This window comes from Caenorhabditis remanei, chromosome V, assembly GCF_010183535.1.
Source record: "Caenorhabditis remanei strain PX506 chromosome V, whole genome shotgun sequence".
NCBI classification, from domain to species: Eukaryota; Metazoa; Nematoda; class Chromadorea; order Rhabditida; family Rhabditidae; genus Caenorhabditis; species Caenorhabditis remanei.
This window is the reverse complement of record NC_071332.1, coordinates 8,295,001-8,313,847: the sequence shown is the minus strand read 5'-3', so window position 1 is coordinate 8,313,847 and position 18,847 is coordinate 8,295,001. Positions and strand designations below refer to the sequence as shown.

Sequence of the window (18,847 nt, the reverse complement as noted above, 5' to 3'; positions counted from 1 at the left end):
TTGGAAGTATTTATTTGACATCCTTGACTTCTAGCATACATTCTGATTTGACCCAGATAAGTCAAGACGAACAAAATGATGTGAAGAAGTTGATCTGTGGGAAGTGATTGCATTTAAGTCAATTACCATCTTTCAGTTGTTGCACAAAACTTCAAAATTCTGAGTCATCTGAAATGAACATGGCTAAACATCCAGATGTTTCTCGTATAAGAGCATCCTACAGAATTTCAGATTCTATAAAAATGAAAAAAAAGAGCCACGAGGCCGCGGTCTTCTATTTTTCCAGATATAATCAGGAGCGTCTTTCGTTTAGCAAATTAGGAACTTTTGTAGATTCTATGGTATAAATTATTTCTGATTTTTTAGTCTTTATTTTCAAAAAACTTTCGAAACCAGCTTCCAAACTTTGAACTTTCCCAATTCATCAAACTTGTCTTTCCTTGAAAAAAACAAATCAAACTAACTTTCATCTCCTCATCTCTCTCTTTCTTTTGGTGACTCTTTCCGCCAGCCAGACTTGAATAATAATAATTAAATTTCACCACTTTTATTACCTATTTCCACTCATGACTCCATTTTCCCTCTTTTTTGTTCTCGTCTAATTCATTTTTCCGAATTGTGAATGACTCTCAACTTGTGACGAATTTGGAGAGAAAAGGAAGGAAAAGAAGATGTTATTGTCACAATCAGATAGCAGGTGCTTCAGTTTTCACAAGGTTTTCGATCTGCATTGTATGTGTTTTTCGTTTTCTTTACGAATTCAAGAACAGAGAACAGAAATCTGGAATATAATAGAGATAACAGTGGAGTTTCCGTTCCCTTTTGTATCAGGTAACATGAAAGAATCAAAATACATTTTTCCTAAATTCTATTGACTTGTAGTCTCCACCTACCTCCTTCTCTCCAACTCATTCATGATTTCATTTCTTAATTCCCACTTTCAACCCACATTCAACTCTTTCCACTAAATATTACCCAGGTGCCACGAAAATATAATCGGATTCCGTTCTCAATTTCCACATCAATGGGCACTTTCACAACTCACCGATTGTTTTGGTCAACAACGGAATCATTCATTTTCGGATTCCGTTTATCCGGAAGTTCATCATTTTCCTTTCCGTATATTTTTCCACAAAGTGTTTAGAAACTAAGTCAGGTGTCTGAAAGCGGCGGAGAAGGGAGTGCCGTTTGAATGTTAGAGATGCTCCAATTTGCATCGCAAATTAGTCACCACCTACACCCTTTCCTTCACCTATCTCAACTTCTTCTTCTTATTCCTAACTTTCTTTTTTTCATGCAGATCACTTACTACGATTTACGTCATAGATTTATCTCTTTATTTTTTCCAGGAAAGCTGTACATCTAGAACTAAGGTTGACTGAATTTAAAAATGTTGATTATTTTAGACTCTTATCCAGCCAATATCCATTTACGAGAAGCTGATTGTTTAAGTCCTAATAGTTTATGAGTTTGGTTCAGTGATAAGATGCAACCGCGACGCTCCGATTGAAGACACTTTGAAATGTTTCAAAGTTGCGAAACATTATAGTTACGAAACGTCATAGTTGCGAAACCTCTGAGGAGTTCCTATTCATAGAAACACATCTGATTCATTGCCATGTCTGAAATTTCCCTCTGGACAGTCTCCCCATTTCCGCCCACCTTGTTATCAAAATGAATTCAAAAGTGGGGGAATTCCCTCGTGAATATACTCCATCCTCTTCTTCTCAGATATTCCAGCATACCTCCATAACTTCCCCATTTGCTTACATATCTTACTCCGTCATCCCACTTTTCTGCTGAATTCGTCACTCAATTTTTCACCAAGAATTGGTGTGCATGTCCGCCATTTATCAACTTTTGAGTCCTCCTCCTACTTCTTTTCCAATATTACACGTCGTCTTCTTCTCAGTGTTTTGCTAATTTCTTTCGATCCTTTCTTCTTCTTCTCCGGTTTTTTATCCGAATAAATCCCAAATGGAATTGCAGGTAATCACGAGAAATGTTGAGACAAATAGTGTTAATGTGCGCCATCCAAACCGCTTACTCTTTTAGTATCCGGGATATAATCAATGGAAAACGGGGAGCCGATGCAGCCAGTGAGTTACTCTCTTTCTGATTCTGAATGTGTATAGTCTGAAAGGGAGAGTAGGTCATGGGTAGATCATTGATCCAACTACAATATGAGGGTACATATAGATTGACGTTACGGGTTAGAAGAATACAAAGTATAGTATTTGAAATACAAAATTGATGCAAGTATCAGTTTTGATTCAATCAGAGTATACTATAGTTAAATGAAACGGAAAGTAGATAAATCCGACGGGGTTATCTGAAATTAAAATGGTCTGAAGTCATAATGAGATTGATTCAGAATGCCTAAGCTTTGCAACTAGGAAGCAATAAAAGGTCTTGCCTTGTCTGCTATTTCAGACGGTTCTAGGTTTTTACGGAACTCAAAACACAATTGTTCCTGCAAAACTGAGTATTGTGTGTCTGTTCCTTACTACCATATTCTGAACATCATTCTAATTTTCCCTTCAACTTCCTTGTTTGCAGCCCCCTGCCCCACATGGCATCCATTCGCGTGTCCATCCGGTGAATGCGTGCCCATCAAGTACCTGTGCGACGGATCACCAGACTGTTCAGACGAGTATGATGAGAATAAGAGCATGTGCACAGCAGGTGACACAATTCCATGTTACCTGACACTGACCGTAACCAATCCTCTTTTTAGCCACACGACCGCCCGTCGAGGAGACACAGGCGTTTTTGAAGGCTCTCATGTCCGCACACGGAAAAGATTTTCTCGTCAAGGTGAGTACCTAAGGAGAGATGGACAGTTCGTTTTTCTTAAGTGTTCGAGTAGTGGAGACGACCGGTTTTTTAAAGGGGAAACAGTTGGAAGATTGACATGTTAAGAGGAATGAGAAAAGAGGCTAAAGAGATCCGTTTGTTGGATGAGTGATTGAAGGAAAATGGTCTGTCAGAAGGCTCTCTTTTTGAATTTTCACAAGGTGAAATCCCAAGATACTCATTAAATTTAAGAAGAAGGAAGAGTATTTTACAGTAAACTAAAACCGGAAATGAAAAACTGACCTCGATACATCAAATATCTTCTTTTCGAACCCCCATCCAACAAAAAAACATAAAAATTTTGAACCGTTTAACCATATTAACCATATTTTTTAACCATATTAACCATATTAACGTTTAACCATATTAACCATATTTTTTAACATTTAACCATATTTAATTTTCAGGTATTCGGCCCAAAAGCAAAAGCGGAACTGTCTGGAATGGGAGGAGTTGACAAAGTGGCAGTTGCCCTTTCTCGTAAGTTCTCGGAATTTCAATATTCCGATCACAACACGCTCATGAATATTTCACACTTTGAGTTGTGTTTTCTCCTAAAAAGGATAAAAAAGAGAAGAGTTGAGATGCAAATTGCTGTGAAAAGAAAGAAGAAACTTTGGATAAGAGACAGAGTTCGTCTATAATACACAATGACATCATCGTCTTGTTGCAGAAACACCGACGGCTGACCTGTTTGCATCTGAAATGAAATTGGATGATGGAGAGACACAACATATGTTGGAAGTTATGGAGGGAATTTTGAATGGATCAACTGATGAATTGACTTCGAACGAGGCTGCTGATTTCCGTTTCTTCGTTCAGAAACTCCAGGAAACCGGATTCTTCTAAACCATCTACATATAAATAAGATCGTCTCTACCTTCTTAATTTCACAACTAAAAAAAACGAAACACATCCGTGAAAGATCTCTTAAAATCTTCTGAAAATCTGTACCATCCGAGCCGCCGACGAATACGAGTGCGACCTTCTTCTTCTCTTTTTGTTCCATTTTTTGATCTCCTTCTTCTTCTTCTTTTCTTATTGTTCTTTCCCTTCATAATTCTCTTTTTGTCTCTCGCTCCTCCTATGTTAGTTTCAATTCCGCTCGTTGGTGTGCTTCTGAAATAAACCGTCTCCACATGTTTGTTCAAGTTAAAATCTTAACTACAGTTTCAGATCGGAGAAAAATCAAGAAACTTCAGTATTCCCTAGTCATTATCGACAATTTACATCTCGAAAAAAATTTTCAGATTTTAAGACTTATTGTGCCACAGTTAAGAAACAATGCAACAATTTTTGCATCTAATCTGAAAATCTAGCAGACTTGATAACTATACGAAAATGTCTTCTCGTTACTCATAATCTCAAAACTATCTTCGTTAATCCCAAACACTTTTTTTTAGTTTAAAATCAATTTATTCATATTTACATAAAGTTCAACAAGACTAGAACAAGAAAGACAAGGATCTTTGGTCCATCGGAAATTGTGAGAAAACCCGTAACAATCGAAGTAGTATTAAATAGATCACCAGTATGAACACAGTAAAAAGTTTGGCATTAAAAAAATAACTAATTAGAAGAAACAACTGAAAAATCTACACATAAGTCATTGCCCGAGCGGCAGCTTCCGCTTCCAGTCGACCACTTCCAGAAGGACTTTTCCATTGTAAGCTTGGAGCAGTACCGTATCCGCTCTCCCTTCCATCTTCAGTCCATTGACGTTCTCGTGGAGAATCAGAAGACGTTCCAGTTATTCGAGTGATTTCATAGCTTCCATCACTTGGAACTGGACTTTGAGGTGGTTGAGGTGGACGGCATGTCGGTGGCGGTTTCCGAAGTGACATCCGATTATTCATGTTGTTCATTGGAGTCATATTGCCCATATTTGGTCGAGTTGTCATGTATCCAACGTGTCCCAACGTGCCTGAAACAGAGAATGGTTACGAAACAAGTTTTTAGTTTCCAAGCTGTTTCAATGCCGACAAGAGATTTCAATAAAGAACTCACCAATGGGAGCAATCTCCTCGTAGACTTCTGACGGTGGGCATCCATTCTGCCTGCTAACAGAGACGGTATGATATGCAGAACATCCATCTCCTGGATTCAATCGCAACGTCGTTGACTCCGAATGTCGAATTGGAATATGTTGTGATCCCATAATCGGAGTTCCACTTCCAACAACATATGATCTCATTGTAGTCGGTGTGTGATGGAATAGTCGACTTCCAGCATTCGATTGATTCGAATACATCAAAACAGCTGGTGGTCCCCCGCTGACAGGTTGCTTCATGGAGTTGTAGGTCCACAAATGTTCCCCAGCCGCCAGAATCGAATCACTTGACATCTTCTTTGATGCATCTGAATTCTGTCGACGCCTTCTGCAAAGAAATTGAAAATTGAAAAGAGCATTCTTATTTCGCTTTCAAAACTTCTTATTGTGTCCTTCTATTGTGCTTTTTGCTTCTTCGTTTTGCCGTGCGCAAATTCAATTTTCTTCCCACCAATAACCACTTCATTCCCTAATAACTCAACTTTACACCCTCCCTCCTCCTCCGGTTTTCTTATACCTAATGACCTGCTGACGGTGTGTGACTGATTGTATATCTTACGGATTGTAAATCATGACCTTCTGCGTGGCCCCCTAGTCACCTACGGACACCAGATGGGTTAACTCTTCCTCTCAGTATTTGTGTAACTCCCAGTAGGTGACAATGATGTAACCAACTGTCTTATCCAGTGGGTCAACACTCGAAAACTTAATAATTTGCCTTCTAAGCACTCAACTTATTCTGTCGTTCCCTAATTTGCTCCTATAGGAAGACGAGACTTTTAATTAAAACCCAATGCCAATGACATACCCAAAATCGAATCGACTCAAGTGTTATGTGCAGTTGGCATTGGGGGTTACCCGTAAATAACCGGTTTATTGAGATTCATGAGACAATTGAAATGAGTTGAGAATTCTGGGGAAGATGAATCAGAATTGAGTTTTGAAACACTTATAAACACTGATGCTTGAAGTTATCTATTCTCACACAGAGAGTGGCTCCTGACCCCACGAGATTCCTAGATCTCAATTGTAAATCCAAGTTGCAACAAGCGACATACGAGAGTCTGGAGAATGAAGAAGGGAAGGGGGAAACAGATAATCAATCACACATATTCTTCGTGGATGATGAATCAGTGCGCGCGTGCAGACTGTCATAAACAACTGATTGATTAGCCCCAAAACGAACCTCCGGATGCGACCAATTACTGCAATGCAAACGACAAATAATAGAAGAACTGAAAGAGCAGCAATTGAAATCAAAACATTGGCGGCAAGCTGATGAGTGTCTTCTGAATCATAAATGGTCCCGATATCCGAAATGCTGACGAATTGATTTGAGGAGCATTGTTCCGCCTGTAATTAATTAATTAATCAATTAAAATTCAGTTTCCAAGTCAAGGACCATTAGACACCCAAGTAAACCAGTTTCTAAATTCCTACACCGTTTCCAATTTATTTCAACTTTTCCTTTTTCTCTTCTTCACACCAATTTGAATTTGAATGAGAAGACGGGAAAGAAGGCGCAACAAAACGGGCAAAAGTTGGGAAATTTGCATAAACGGAGCGGCGGCGACAAGATGGATGATCAAAAGGCGCCAGGAATTCATTGGCGGTTGGTGAAGACGTCTCAAGGGAAATGGTTATGTTGCAACATTGTCCAGTCAATTCATATTCGACGATTGATGGGTGTATAGAGAGTAAAAGAGAAGAGAAAAGGAGCAACATGTTTCACAAGAAAATTGGTTTCTGGCTGATTTATTGGAAGAAACTTTTCGAGAAGAAGTCATAATTCATGACGGAGAATCTGTTCCCAGAATCTTCTGTCCAGAATCCCATGAAGAATCCCATACAATTTCAACAATTTCCTCTTTCCCTAACTAATGAATGAAGCCACTTCCGTTCATTTTCTCCTCCTAATCTACCATATTTATCTCTCATTCTGGACTCATCCGCAGTTTCTTCTCCACCCAAAAAAGACATTCATCTTGCCTTCAATGAATGGCAAAAACAATTGTTTTTGGCGCAGATGGTTTATGTTGAGGAGGAGAGAGAAAGACGTCTTGTGGTGCCTTCTTCAGAAGATATGGTGGTTATAAATTAAATCAGAGCTTCTTCTTCTCCTTCCCTTGGCACCTCTTGCCATAAACATACAGAGAGAGACCAACAAGTGTTTCTTTGCTGCAGCTCTTCTTCTGGTTTTTGTTGGAGCATCCTTGAGATTGTGCAAATGGATTATTTTTAGTGGTAGAGAGACACGTTACATGGTAATATGTGCAACTGGTTCAAGTGGTTGTTGGCAATTGTTATACAAATTAAGAGGTGTCACTTGTTTTTTTTGGATGACCTAATTGTCATATTAGCAGGTGATCTGGATGGAGAAGGAATTCTGGGTACTTCATCAAAAAGTGTCTAATGGCAGAAGCAAGCCAGAGAGATATAAAAAAGTCAGTTGGTTCACACTAAATGCAGACGGCTGTCATTTTATTCTAACAGGTGTCTTCCCCCCTTATCCTTGATCTTGATCGATGATTAAAAGACTCACCGGCTCGAACTTCTCATCTGATATCAGATGCCAAATCAGTGAAGGATCCGGCGGTGGAGGTAGATCAAATAGGGGAGGTTCTGTGATACAGTCGCAAGCCCTCATGTTGGCATTTGCTGAAAAAATATGGAAATGGAAATTACGTTTTTTGAAAGTAAGAAAAGATGGAAATTTATGAAAAGAGACAGAGAAAAATGGGAAGAAAACGCTTTGTGTCCATGGCAAAACCAAAATCTAACAAGTTGTGGAAATACAACGAAGGTACCAGAAGAGAGGAGGGGAAGTCTTTTGAAAAGAGGACAGACTTAAGGAGGTACATAATAATAGAAATGTAGAGTATAGAGGAAGAAGTGGGAGTGAACAATTAGAAGAGGTCCCCCCACTCCTCCGGAAAAAGGGTCTCGACACGATAACGACCTTGAATTCCGAAACCGAAATTCTCGGAACATACTTCCCATCCAAAAACAGTACGGCTCATTTCAAAAAGGGCTGTAGGCGTAACAAGCGTACGCCTTTTCGGTGGTTGTGACGGCTCATCGAACAGTGATTGTATGTATAAGAAAAAGAAGAAGATTGTGCGGTAGGTCAGAGCGGTAAACATTGACGAGGAACATGTGAAAATGAAGCATTTTATGGGAAATTGGTTTCGAAAGCTTCAGAAAGACCACCCAGACGATCAGAAGAAGTATGTGGAGGGACGGTTGGGAGGAGGTACAGCTAGTTCAAGAGATTGATTCGATGTGACAAGTGGTCGAAAATGGAATGTGAGATAAAACAGTTGTTGGCAACAAGACAAAAGTTGCAAAAACCGGAAAAGGTTTGGGAATGGTGGAAACTGGAAGTCAGATAAAATTTGTTAAAATAGGAGCTAATCTGAACTCTTAGTATACTGATAATTGTCGTCACGCCTTCCCAACAAACAAAGCTCACCGCCTGAGAGCCTATAATTTCCCTGAGACATTACAAACAGTATCATTCTTCCCATCTCAACCACCGCCCTTTTTCTTGAAGACATCTACCATTACCGGTGGAAGTTGCCTCATTACTGAGTGAAGGATGTTGCGTAAACCCCAAGTCGGAATGAGAAAAAATGAAAGGGTATGGAGCGGCACGAGTAATGGGTTAAAGGACCTGTTGACAAGCAAGGACACCTTCCGTAAATGAACATGTCACTGAATAAAAAAAGAAGTAAAGAGACGGAATGCACCGAGAGATTGAGACCAACAAAAGAGACAAGTGACGGAATGTTGTCTGTTGGATTGGATTTGTTGCAACTCTTCATCTTCTTCTTCTTACTCAATCCCCCTCTCACTTTTCTTTGATCTCCAAATCCCTTTTCCCAACTTTTATTGTCTTTCTCACACATGAATTTTCTTTTCTTGGATCAAAAAAGATCTACGTGGAAGAGAAAATGGGATTAGTTGTGTCTTTACTGTTTTTGTGTGTACCGGTGCGGATTAGGATGTATCGGACGGTGAGGACAAGAAATAAAAAGAAAAAGGAGGAGGACATGGGAAAATGAGTTTTGTTTGTTTCTGATTGAGCCATCTTGTGAGTATGAATCGTTGCTTTTATCGAGATAGTTTTTCCGACTTTTTATGGACTAAAAAGCTATGAAGAGTGGGAAAAATATCAAAATTCTCAGGAAAATAGAGATTTTATTAGATTTCTGAGATTCAAATGGCCAGAAAGCTTATGGAAAATGTTTCAAAACAAGAATTGTGAACACTATAATTTGAATATCCTTTTCAATCGCGAAGCAACACGGAAAATGTGGAAGAAATGGGTGGAAAAAACCGTAATAAACGCGAGAAAATTGTCCGAAATTGGCAGTTTTCTCTCACGAAGCCAGGCTAACCTAGACTGTCTCAATTGTCAAAACTCCGGTTCATAATTCCGGAGTGTGAACGCAAATACATTCAAAATGTACTAGTTGATGGAGAGAGAAAAACTGACTTTTCTGTCATCATACTACTCTCAAATCGTACAACAATCGGCGTGGCTTCCCACAGAAAAGAACAGAAAAAAGAGAGGAGGAGTAAATTGAATGAATGAAATGAATTGGATGAGTGCCTTTCCTCACTCGGGTAAATGGATATGGGCATAAAAAGAAAAGGTATGTTATGGTTCGGGTTAATCACATTATTACCGAAAATGAGGAACGGCGCGCGGTATTGTTGGAAGAAAAAGGTTGAGGGAGGACATCAGTCGGATAGGAAAAGAGGAGAAGACATTGTGTATCTAGAGGGAAAGAATGGACCGCCCAGGGAGGGCGTCTTCAATGTCTCCGCCCACTTTTCACCATGGTGTAGATGAGAAGAGTTGAGAACAAAGTGGGTGGAATCGAGCAGGTGTGAGAATAAAGAGAGAGGTTCTTTGTTTCATTTCTGCCGTTGTTTGTGAGGCATTCACCTGTCAGATTCTAGACAAACGTCTTCTGGAAGAGATTGACAAGAGTGGGATTCTGAATTGAGACTGTGAGAATAAAGGTTGACATTCGAAATATCTTAACCCAAATTTTGGATACGGTTGAAATAAGACGACGGTACACTGAAATGAAAAAATAGTGATGCTTCAGAAATCATAGGTCACCTAAAATGTTCATTTCAAACTGGTTTCATAAGCTTCTTGTTGACTTATTCGTCTAAGCTTTTGAGAGAAAAATTCCAAAAGGTTAAACTTCGACGAATAGGTTCTTTTTGTATGAATAATCTTCAAATTTTCAAACAAAACTAAAAACAAAACATCAAAAATCCCCGCCCATCTTAAAACCTAAAGCTTTACTGAAAAACATAGAATGCCTTGAATGACTTGCTCTCTTCTCTTCTTTAAATCAATTGAGAGCGTGTCAAAATAGTAGCCACTAGTTCTTGAAGCGAGAGTTCGTGGACTCTTTCTCTCTCTTCTCAACCAAAAAAAACTCGACAGCTATTCTATTCTGGACGCCTTCTTTTTTCTATGCCCATCTCTGTTTTGGGTTTGGAGAAGGGAACCAGAGAAGAGGAAAAAAGTTGCGAATCAGTTGTTTGAGAGGTCCGTTTCCTGCTGGACGAGGCGGTGTCAAGTGCACACACACGCCTCAACGAATTCATTTTCCTCCGGTTTTTCTTCTTCCTGAGAGTTTTCTTTTCTAGCGAAACGAAGAAAGAAGAACACTATCCCTTCTCGAATATCATTCGGGAGACAATGGGAAGAACTTGCATTCTTCTCGTTCCGTATTCTCTAGAATGTGGAAACTTAGGGAAACAGAAAAAGATGAAAGCAACTGTCTGACAGTACTCTCCAGATGTTCCCAGAAATCCATTTACAGCTTCACAATATTGTCCCCCATCAGAAAGAAATACGATTCGTCATCTTCCTCCTGATTGTAGCAATAACAATAAACTAGTTGGGTAATGAGGCTGTTCCACGGAGCATGGAGCAGCAGAGCACGCGCAATTTTACGGTGGAGCTCTTTGATTTATGATGAGCAGGCGTTGAGAATCACTTCCTTCTTCTTCTTATGCAACTGGATTGGTAACGATGATGAATGAATTGGGTGACCCGGTTGGAAAGGTTTAGAAAGTTGGGAGACGAGAGCTCTGCCCCAAAATGATGAATCAGACTAGTCGAGCAATCAAAGAAGTTAAAATAGGGAAAGGCTGAGCCCAATCTCATTGTGTTCGATTCTAAAGACATCTAAATGTGTCGAAATTTGACATGAACCTCCTCCTCGTTTTACTTTTACATACATACACAACTCTCAACCCAGAAACCAAATTCTCCCTTTTGGGGGTGCTAAATGGTTCATTAGGCGTCCGGCATTGAAGGGATGGCTACTCGCGGAAAAGGGAAGCGCCCGTCTTATTAAATAATGGTTACTCTCTCTCCCTTCTATCCGAAAAAGAAAGTTTTTGAGCGGGAGGGAAAATAGCGAAGAAGAATGCACTAAATTCAATCACGTCTTCTTCTTTTCTACTCCCTGTCAAGCTTTTTCGCTAGTCTGCTTCTTCGAGATATTCCACACAAAAATTGGGGGAAAAAGGGCGCAAAAAATGACACTGAGGAGAGAGAAGCGGTGTTTTAATCCAACCCATTTCGACCGAGAAATGACTAAAAAACTAAAATAGGACGGAACTTTTTCTTCCGATTTTCTCATTCCTGACCAAGCCATTTTACGTTTTATTATGAGCATAAAACCCTAAAAGATTGGACGGATGGATTCACCTAATCCTTCCACTTCTTCCAAATCGAAAGTATATAGTAGTAGTGATTTAGACTCGGAAGGTATTAGGTAGATGAAGTACCCACACGGTTTCCACGTCATAATGATCCGTGTATTGCGTCGTGCCAATTGTCACATTGTTATCGCACCTGAGCACTGAATACTGTTACGTCAAGTGCATCCATCTTGGAAGAAGTTGAGTGCCTTGGCATGACCTCCATACCATGCGTATCCTAACCGACCATTTTATTGTTTTGGTCCGTTCTTAAGGCGGTCCGAACCACAAAGAGTCCGTAATTATTGATACAATTGTCGGATGAATGACGTAACCATTCGAACAGTACAAGGAACAATGAAAAAGAACTCATAAAAAGGCGTATGCGCACAGGTGGTCCTCCTGCCAGCCACCTGCCATTTCGAATGGGCAAAAAAGAAGAGAGGATTATGGTTTTGAAATAGAAAAAAGTTGTGAGCCTGTACTCAGAAACCAGCTGTCCAATGAATCAGCCAGTGAACCATAAAAATTCTTCTTTTTTTCTAGAAATGGGCAGATGTACAGTCTGAATAGATCAAATTCTAGGAAGAAAAAAGCTATAAAATTGAAAAAGCAAATAGAGAAAGTTCTACGAAAAGACGAAAAAAAATTTTGGTTGCTTCTTCTGAGAGAGCATGTTGTTTTTTGGAAGTAGCAGAAGCAAACACAGAGAGAAGAACCTCTAAACTCATTAGCTCCTCCAAAAAAACATTCCTACAAGACACACTGTTCCATAGAAAGGATTCTCCGCCGGAAATCAAGCCTACTCACTTTTTCACACCTTCTCTCCACCTTTTCCGCCTACAACTGTTTCTTCTTTTTCTCATCAAGTGTAAATGGAGTCATCTTTTAGATCAAAAGGGACCGAAATATTGACACAAGTATCATTTCCACAATAAAACAGTGTGTCGCCCCCCTCTTCATGACTGTTTTTGGTGCAGAAGTGTTGAGCCGCAAAGATGGTCAAGCAGCATTAGCTGAGAGTAGGTAAATAGAAGAAGACGTGGGAAATGTTGAGAGTTCTTGTGTAATCGAGATATGTTTCAATTCTTCTCTCTCCTCCTAGAAATTACGGGCGGTTCATTGGAGAACTTAGGAACAGCCCACGTATTATTGTGCGGCTCATTGAGTACATATTTTTGGGAGGTGAGGGTCAGAAGGAATTCAGAAAAAGAGCATGAATGAATGGAATGAATGAATGAAAAGTGGTGGCACCAGGGGCCCTTTTGCATCAAAAATAATAATAGTGGAGATTTCTGGGAGAAAGAATTTTTGGCGAGGGGCGGAAAGGATTGAACTAACGGACCACCAAAATCAAAGTAAACATTCTCATAACTCGGCGTGGCACTATCGGATTTCGTTTTTATGAAGAAAAGCGTGGGAGGTGTGTTTGTATACAAATTGGATCAACAAGATATAGAAAGAGAAAGAGGAAATATATGAAAAAAGGTAGATCGAGGTTTTGAATTTCGAAAAAAAATTAGAGCATAGACTTTGAAAATTTAAGTTTAAAAAATTTTGAGTTTTGAAAACTGGGCCTCAGACTTTTGAGGAAAAATTATTTCTTGATCAAAACTTTTCTTAAATCTAGTGCATTGCAAAAGTCATACTCTTCGGTTCCGGTAAGCTCCAAGAAAAAATTCCCCCGATTAATCTCTTATTTCTCAGCACCTCCTTCTCTTCTCTATAAAATAAAAAGAACAAGAAATTCTAAATCTTCAACTCAAATAAAACATAATACCTCTTTCCTCTTTCCTCTCATTTTTCTGTTCTTAGTTTTTCCGCCGATCCTGGTACCGAATTTAATGGGTTCTAATGGCTCTAAACCTTTGAAATGAACCCGAACCTATGAGAGAGAGAGCATTGGAAACGAGCAACTGACAAATTCCAATTCTTACTCATGGGAGGATGAGTAATTGAGACAGAAAGGACAGAACAGGTTGACAAGGAAAAAGGAAATAGCGACAAACTTTTGATTCCTTTACTCTTACCGCCCCGTATCACTGACACTTTTGGGAGACAAACAGTGCATGCGAATGTTTTTGGGCTCGTGTACGCTGTCTGGACCCAACAAGCTTTTATTGACAGATCGAGCAGATAGTTTATGCTTTTTGGTATAGAAGAGGGGACACACTAAACAGGTGATAGAATAGGAGAAAGGAGAATAGAATGTTTACATTTGGATCAACACGTTTGAATATATTGGAATAGGGAACGAGGAGGCGAGTATTATGACACTATTAGAGAGGTAACTGATATGGAATTTGGGTGGAGAGAGGAAGAAAGATAGTAAAGTTTGATTGGTATTTGAATTATTGCCTAATGGGAATATTTGAAATCAGTCTTACTCGTCGTGATGGAGAAGATCAATTGAGCATCGGCTTCTTTCAAAAAAAGAGAGAACAAAAGCTTCTTCTCTTCTCGAAAGTTCAAGTACTACTCCTCAATACCCATTAAAAGTTACACAACTGGTCAACAATAGTTGACCTACTACCTCTTCCACTAACTACCAAATGGCTGTTATTATACCAAAAAGATTAAATGAGGAAACGGATCGTCCACTCCCCTCCTTGAGGATAATCGCACAGTCAAAACATTAAAGGTAAACAAACGGACAACGAGGTGAGGATTATCATCATGATCAGAAATACATAAGAGACAACACAAACAATTGGGTTGGGGGAAAAATAGACAGTACATCCGATTGAAAAGATGAAGGACCGGAAAGCAGTAATTATATCTCGAGAAACTATGGAAAATGAAGAAAGAGACGATGGAGGAGAAGAACCACACCTTGATGACGATGATTGAGAAGGGACAAAAGAACTGTTTAGTAGAGAACAGCTTGAATTATACGATTACGTAACCAAAAAGAGTTGTAAATGATTGTAAAACGCACTATAAAGAAAGAAAACACACCTTCAATTGTTTGTTTATTCGTTTGGTTTCGATATTCAAATACGTTTTGTTTTGTTTAGAAAAAGAGAAAGAAAAATGTATTTCAAGTTGGAAAAATGATACTCCGAATGGATTACTGTAGGGAAAGGCAGTGAATTGTTTGGTGACTATCATAATATAAAAGGACCCTTTTGGTTCGTCTGGATTACGGTATCCTTTCTGAATTTCTGGCCAATCCAAAACTCTCCAACTGAACTCTCAACTCTCACCAAACATGTCATTTGTCCTTTTAACTCCAACATTCCAAGGACCTCTTTATCTTATTCCTATCCAAGTCGATTTTCGCGGTTTTCGGCGATCTGTCATGTTACGCGATGAAATCAAAACAAATGGGTGTGTGTGTGAGGGCACCGTATCTTTTGTCATCAATGCGCCGAAAAGTAGATCATTATCTTCAAGTACTTACACTGTCATAGTCCGAGTAAAACACTAAAAGTTATGAGAGGGGAAATTAAAAAGAGGAATACAAACGAGCGCCGACCTATAAAATGGTAAGTCGGAAAAATTGGGCGGGCGAAGAGAAATAATGAAAATTTGGAAGGAGAGAAATGATAAGTACAGAAGAGATTCGCGGAGCCCCATCGATCATTTGATAGTCTGTACGCAACACTCGCGCAACGCATCGATTCATCATTTTTGGTAGTGGCGAGAAGAAGAGATTGTCTTCGTTCTTCTTCCTTTACCAGATGATTCCTAATATATTATACATATTTGCCAGGATGTAATTCACAAAATGATTTAGGAGTGACATACTCAACGGGGGGACCGGCTTCTACGCCTTCTAATTACAAATCAGAGAGAAGGTAATTTAGTGTGAGGAGCGGTGGAAACAATGGAAAACAACATAAATTTGGCGGTTTTTTCTCTCTTCTCTTTTCGGAAAATAGAAGAAAAAAGAAGACCCTGTTATTACCTTGGTAGTTGGGCAAGCTGTTGTTTTTGTAGAAAGGTACTCGAGATAGAATATTAAGAGCCGAATGGGAAGACACCGAGGGCAGAAATTTCTAAAACATGATTGATTTTCACAGAATACACTGTCAAAGTTTTGTTACTGTGGTTAGTCAGGCTCCAGGGATCGTCGTTGTAATCTTACGAAAATTTGGAGAAAGAGCTTGACTAGCAAGTTCTGGAACAAGTATCAAGCACGGAGGCAATGAAAAACAAGAAGTAATATTTCATCTAGATAATGTTACAATAATAAGCATAATTATTATGACAGGTGCCCCAATTCCAGATATGAATCTTCTGAGTACTCATCTTCCGGAAGGAAATAAAAAGTTGACACCTGACACCTGTTTGCTGGCTGTATATAAATTATAATACCAATACGGTACACTTATTAATCCGTATAATTACCGGAAAGTTTTTGATGGGCGGGGGGAGTAAAGTCAAGGATACGATGAAGAGGTTCATAATTGGAAATAATTTGCTCGTGTTGTGTCGTCGGCCCGACGGTTTGTTCTTCTTTTTCTCGCGCACACACCGAAAGAAAAGTGTGCCGATGACAGTTTCGCTATATTCAATTATGCGGACACTTGACACTTTCGCTGACGATGAATGAAAATGAGTCAGGATCGAAGAAAAGACGAAGAAGACGTACCACTTCAACTCGTTTTGACATCCTGGAGAAGTTTAGGGTAGTGGAAAATGAGAAATCGACTCCAGGTGGAAGAGAAGGGTCTCAGCAAATTGATAACCTTTCGTCTGCCTCTTTCTGCCAATTAGCATCATATTTCGAACACGCAACAGTCATTTTGTGGTCAAATACGATTTCTTAATAGGTGACACTGTTGCCTCGTCATCGATACTTCAGTTTACTAGTAGGTGTGAAAGTGTGAAGACAGTTAATTTGTTGCAGAGGGTGGCACGATTTGGGGTGATGTGACACAAAGTCAGTTGTGGTGAAAAAGTGGAGCAGATTCAGAGAAGAGGGATCATGGTTTTATTATGAATCAAAATCTATTCCTTGGAATCTACGATGTGAACAAGGGATTGGTGAAGGGTAATCTATAACATAAGATATCTTCTACGGTTGAACTACATAATTACTTTTTTTTAACTGATCCTGCTTGAAAAAATACAATTATATCAATCAAAACAAGATATGGGTTATCATTTCCCTCAACGACCATCATCAAGACTCTAGAATCGTTCTGATTCCACCTAATTACTCAAATTGACCTCATTTGAATTCCAATAGAAATCAAGGTCTCATCATTTTCTTGTCTCTAGGAACGTCTTCTTCTTCGTCATCTTCTTTTTCCTCATCTCATCAATTCAATGTCTCCAGAATGACGAAGGTGTCAATCAGGAGCATATGGTGTGCATGCCCGAAAACCAATTGACTGCTCCTTTTCTTTTCAAAACAACCTATCATTAGATTTTTAGTACAATAGTAGACGAAGAGGGACACGAAAAAATGTGCGTCCTCTCTTCCCGGTCTCTTCTAAATCCTATGATTAAGTTCAGGTGTGAAATAAAGTAGTCAATGGTCAGTAGAAAAGGAAAAAGAAACAGTGAATGAGGTGACAAATTATAATAATACGGAGTAGTAACAACCAAGTCAGAGACACCTGTTCATGAGGAATTTTTGGAACGAGGGAAAGTGTTAATGAGGCTGGTAATTATACGGTTATGGAAGCTTCGAAACAATGAAACATTAATTGTTTTGAGGTGGTTTCGGAGAAGGGAAAAGCTGGGATATCCTGAAGTCAGAGAGGGTGGAAGGTGTGAGGGAAGAAGTGGGAGAAATTGGAAAAAAAGAAAAAGGAGAAGAATGTAGTAGGACATTATCAGGGAGCTGGAAAAATATCATGAACCCGATGGCACAAAGTCTGAGGAGATTTGATTTAATTATACCGAAGATTGAAGTGTACAGAATTCCATCTCAAAAGGAAAATAAAACGTTTTCCAATTTTTCAAAATCATTTTTGGACGAAGTACCGTATACCAGTCGCGCTACTATTCTAGGGATTATCGTATTTAACCACTTTAAACACTGTCAAATACGGTAACTTTTTGTCTTGTTTTTTAGAAAGTTAACTAAAATAAAACAGAAACTTATTTTCCAATTCAAATAATTGTCAGGCTTTACGGTACTATAATCCAAAAATTAATTACAGCACTGCTAATTTATATAAAAAATTTTTGGAAAACAAGAGTGCAACTATACACATCAAATTAGCTTCTGTCTTTTTCTCTTTTTCTCTTTCCTATCAACTGATAAAATATGAAAAAGACAACAAGAGAAATGTGGACGAGTGAGAGAAGTAAATGAATTCACAAATTAGAAGTATTTGGGATTCTCTGGAGACGAGGAAAACAAGCAAGAATAGAAGGGAAAGGCTCATAACTCAATTTGTGAACTCAGTGGGCGCCATCTGTCAAAATGTTCGAATCATCATTAACAAGTGGCAATTAGATTTCTGATGTTTCGGTAGGGATCTCAAAAGTAACGAAGAAAGGAAAGAAGATTTGAAATCTGTAAAGAGTATACATGTGAGATTTGCAGTGTTAAGTGAGAAAAAGAGAATAATACAAGAAGCGATCATGCACGAACAAATAATCGGAATAAGAGAATAACAAACATTTGAAAGATGAGGAGCTCCCACCGGGGAGACAGAATGAACACCTGCAGCTTCTTCTTCTTCTTCGTTTTTGTTTTTGTATGTACTTGAAATTGTACACCACACTGAGTAGATCCGTCTAATTGTTTTGATGAAAATTTTATGATGAGTGGAAGAAATTGGGAGAAGGAAGAGGATAAATGGGAAGTAGAAAACAAGAAATATGGTATCGGGTGGCAATGAGATTCGAATTTTTGGCAGATCTACCAGCACGGTATGGTAATTCGAACCGCGCTCCACTGAAACTTTAAAAAATTTGATAGATCGCTAATGTAAAAATGGTCTGCCTTACCATAGCAGCTCTCTCATGTCTGTCTAATTTTCAATTTCCGTATTTCTGGACCGTATCCCACAGACCGAAATGAAACATATAATTCAAAATCTGACATATAACGTAACACAATTTCTCAACGCATCTCTTTTGAGTCCTTTGACATCAAAATGAATGGTAACAGGTGCTTTTAATCCTAATCCTGACAGTCATGGTGTGTGTCAAAAGGGAAAGAATAACATGAGAGTGTGCAGTGATGTGCAACGCATCCTTTACTCGATGAGCACCTGTTGCTCGAAGACTATA

At 39.0% G+C, this 18,847-nt stretch overlaps 2 protein-coding genes across 2 annotated transcripts; one reads left to right on the top strand and one right to left on the bottom strand.

The window, feature by feature from the left end:
* Window positions 1-2,002: 2,002 nt before the first annotated feature.
* GCK72_018149 (uncharacterized protein) lies at window positions 2,003-3,705 on the top strand (the record flags this gene model as incomplete). Its single annotated transcript, XM_003114096.2, has 5 exons — window positions 2,003-2,099; window positions 2,560-2,685; window positions 2,738-2,817; window positions 3,264-3,336; window positions 3,530-3,705. The coding sequence occupies 5 exons, from the start codon at window positions 2,003-2,005 to the stop codon at window positions 3,703-3,705; spliced, it is 552 nt and encodes a 183-aa protein (XP_003114144.1).
* Window positions 3,706-4,451: 746 nt separating this feature from the next.
* Window positions 4,452-7,553, bottom strand: GCK72_018148 (uncharacterized protein; the record flags this gene model as incomplete). Its single annotated transcript, XM_003113964.2, has 4 exons — window positions 4,452-4,780; window positions 4,864-5,234; window positions 6,093-6,259; window positions 7,449-7,553. 4 exons carry the CDS (start codon window positions 7,551-7,553, stop codon window positions 4,452-4,454), a joined length of 972 nt encoding a protein of 323 aa, XP_003114012.2.
* Window positions 7,554-18,847: the final 11,294 nt, after the last annotated feature.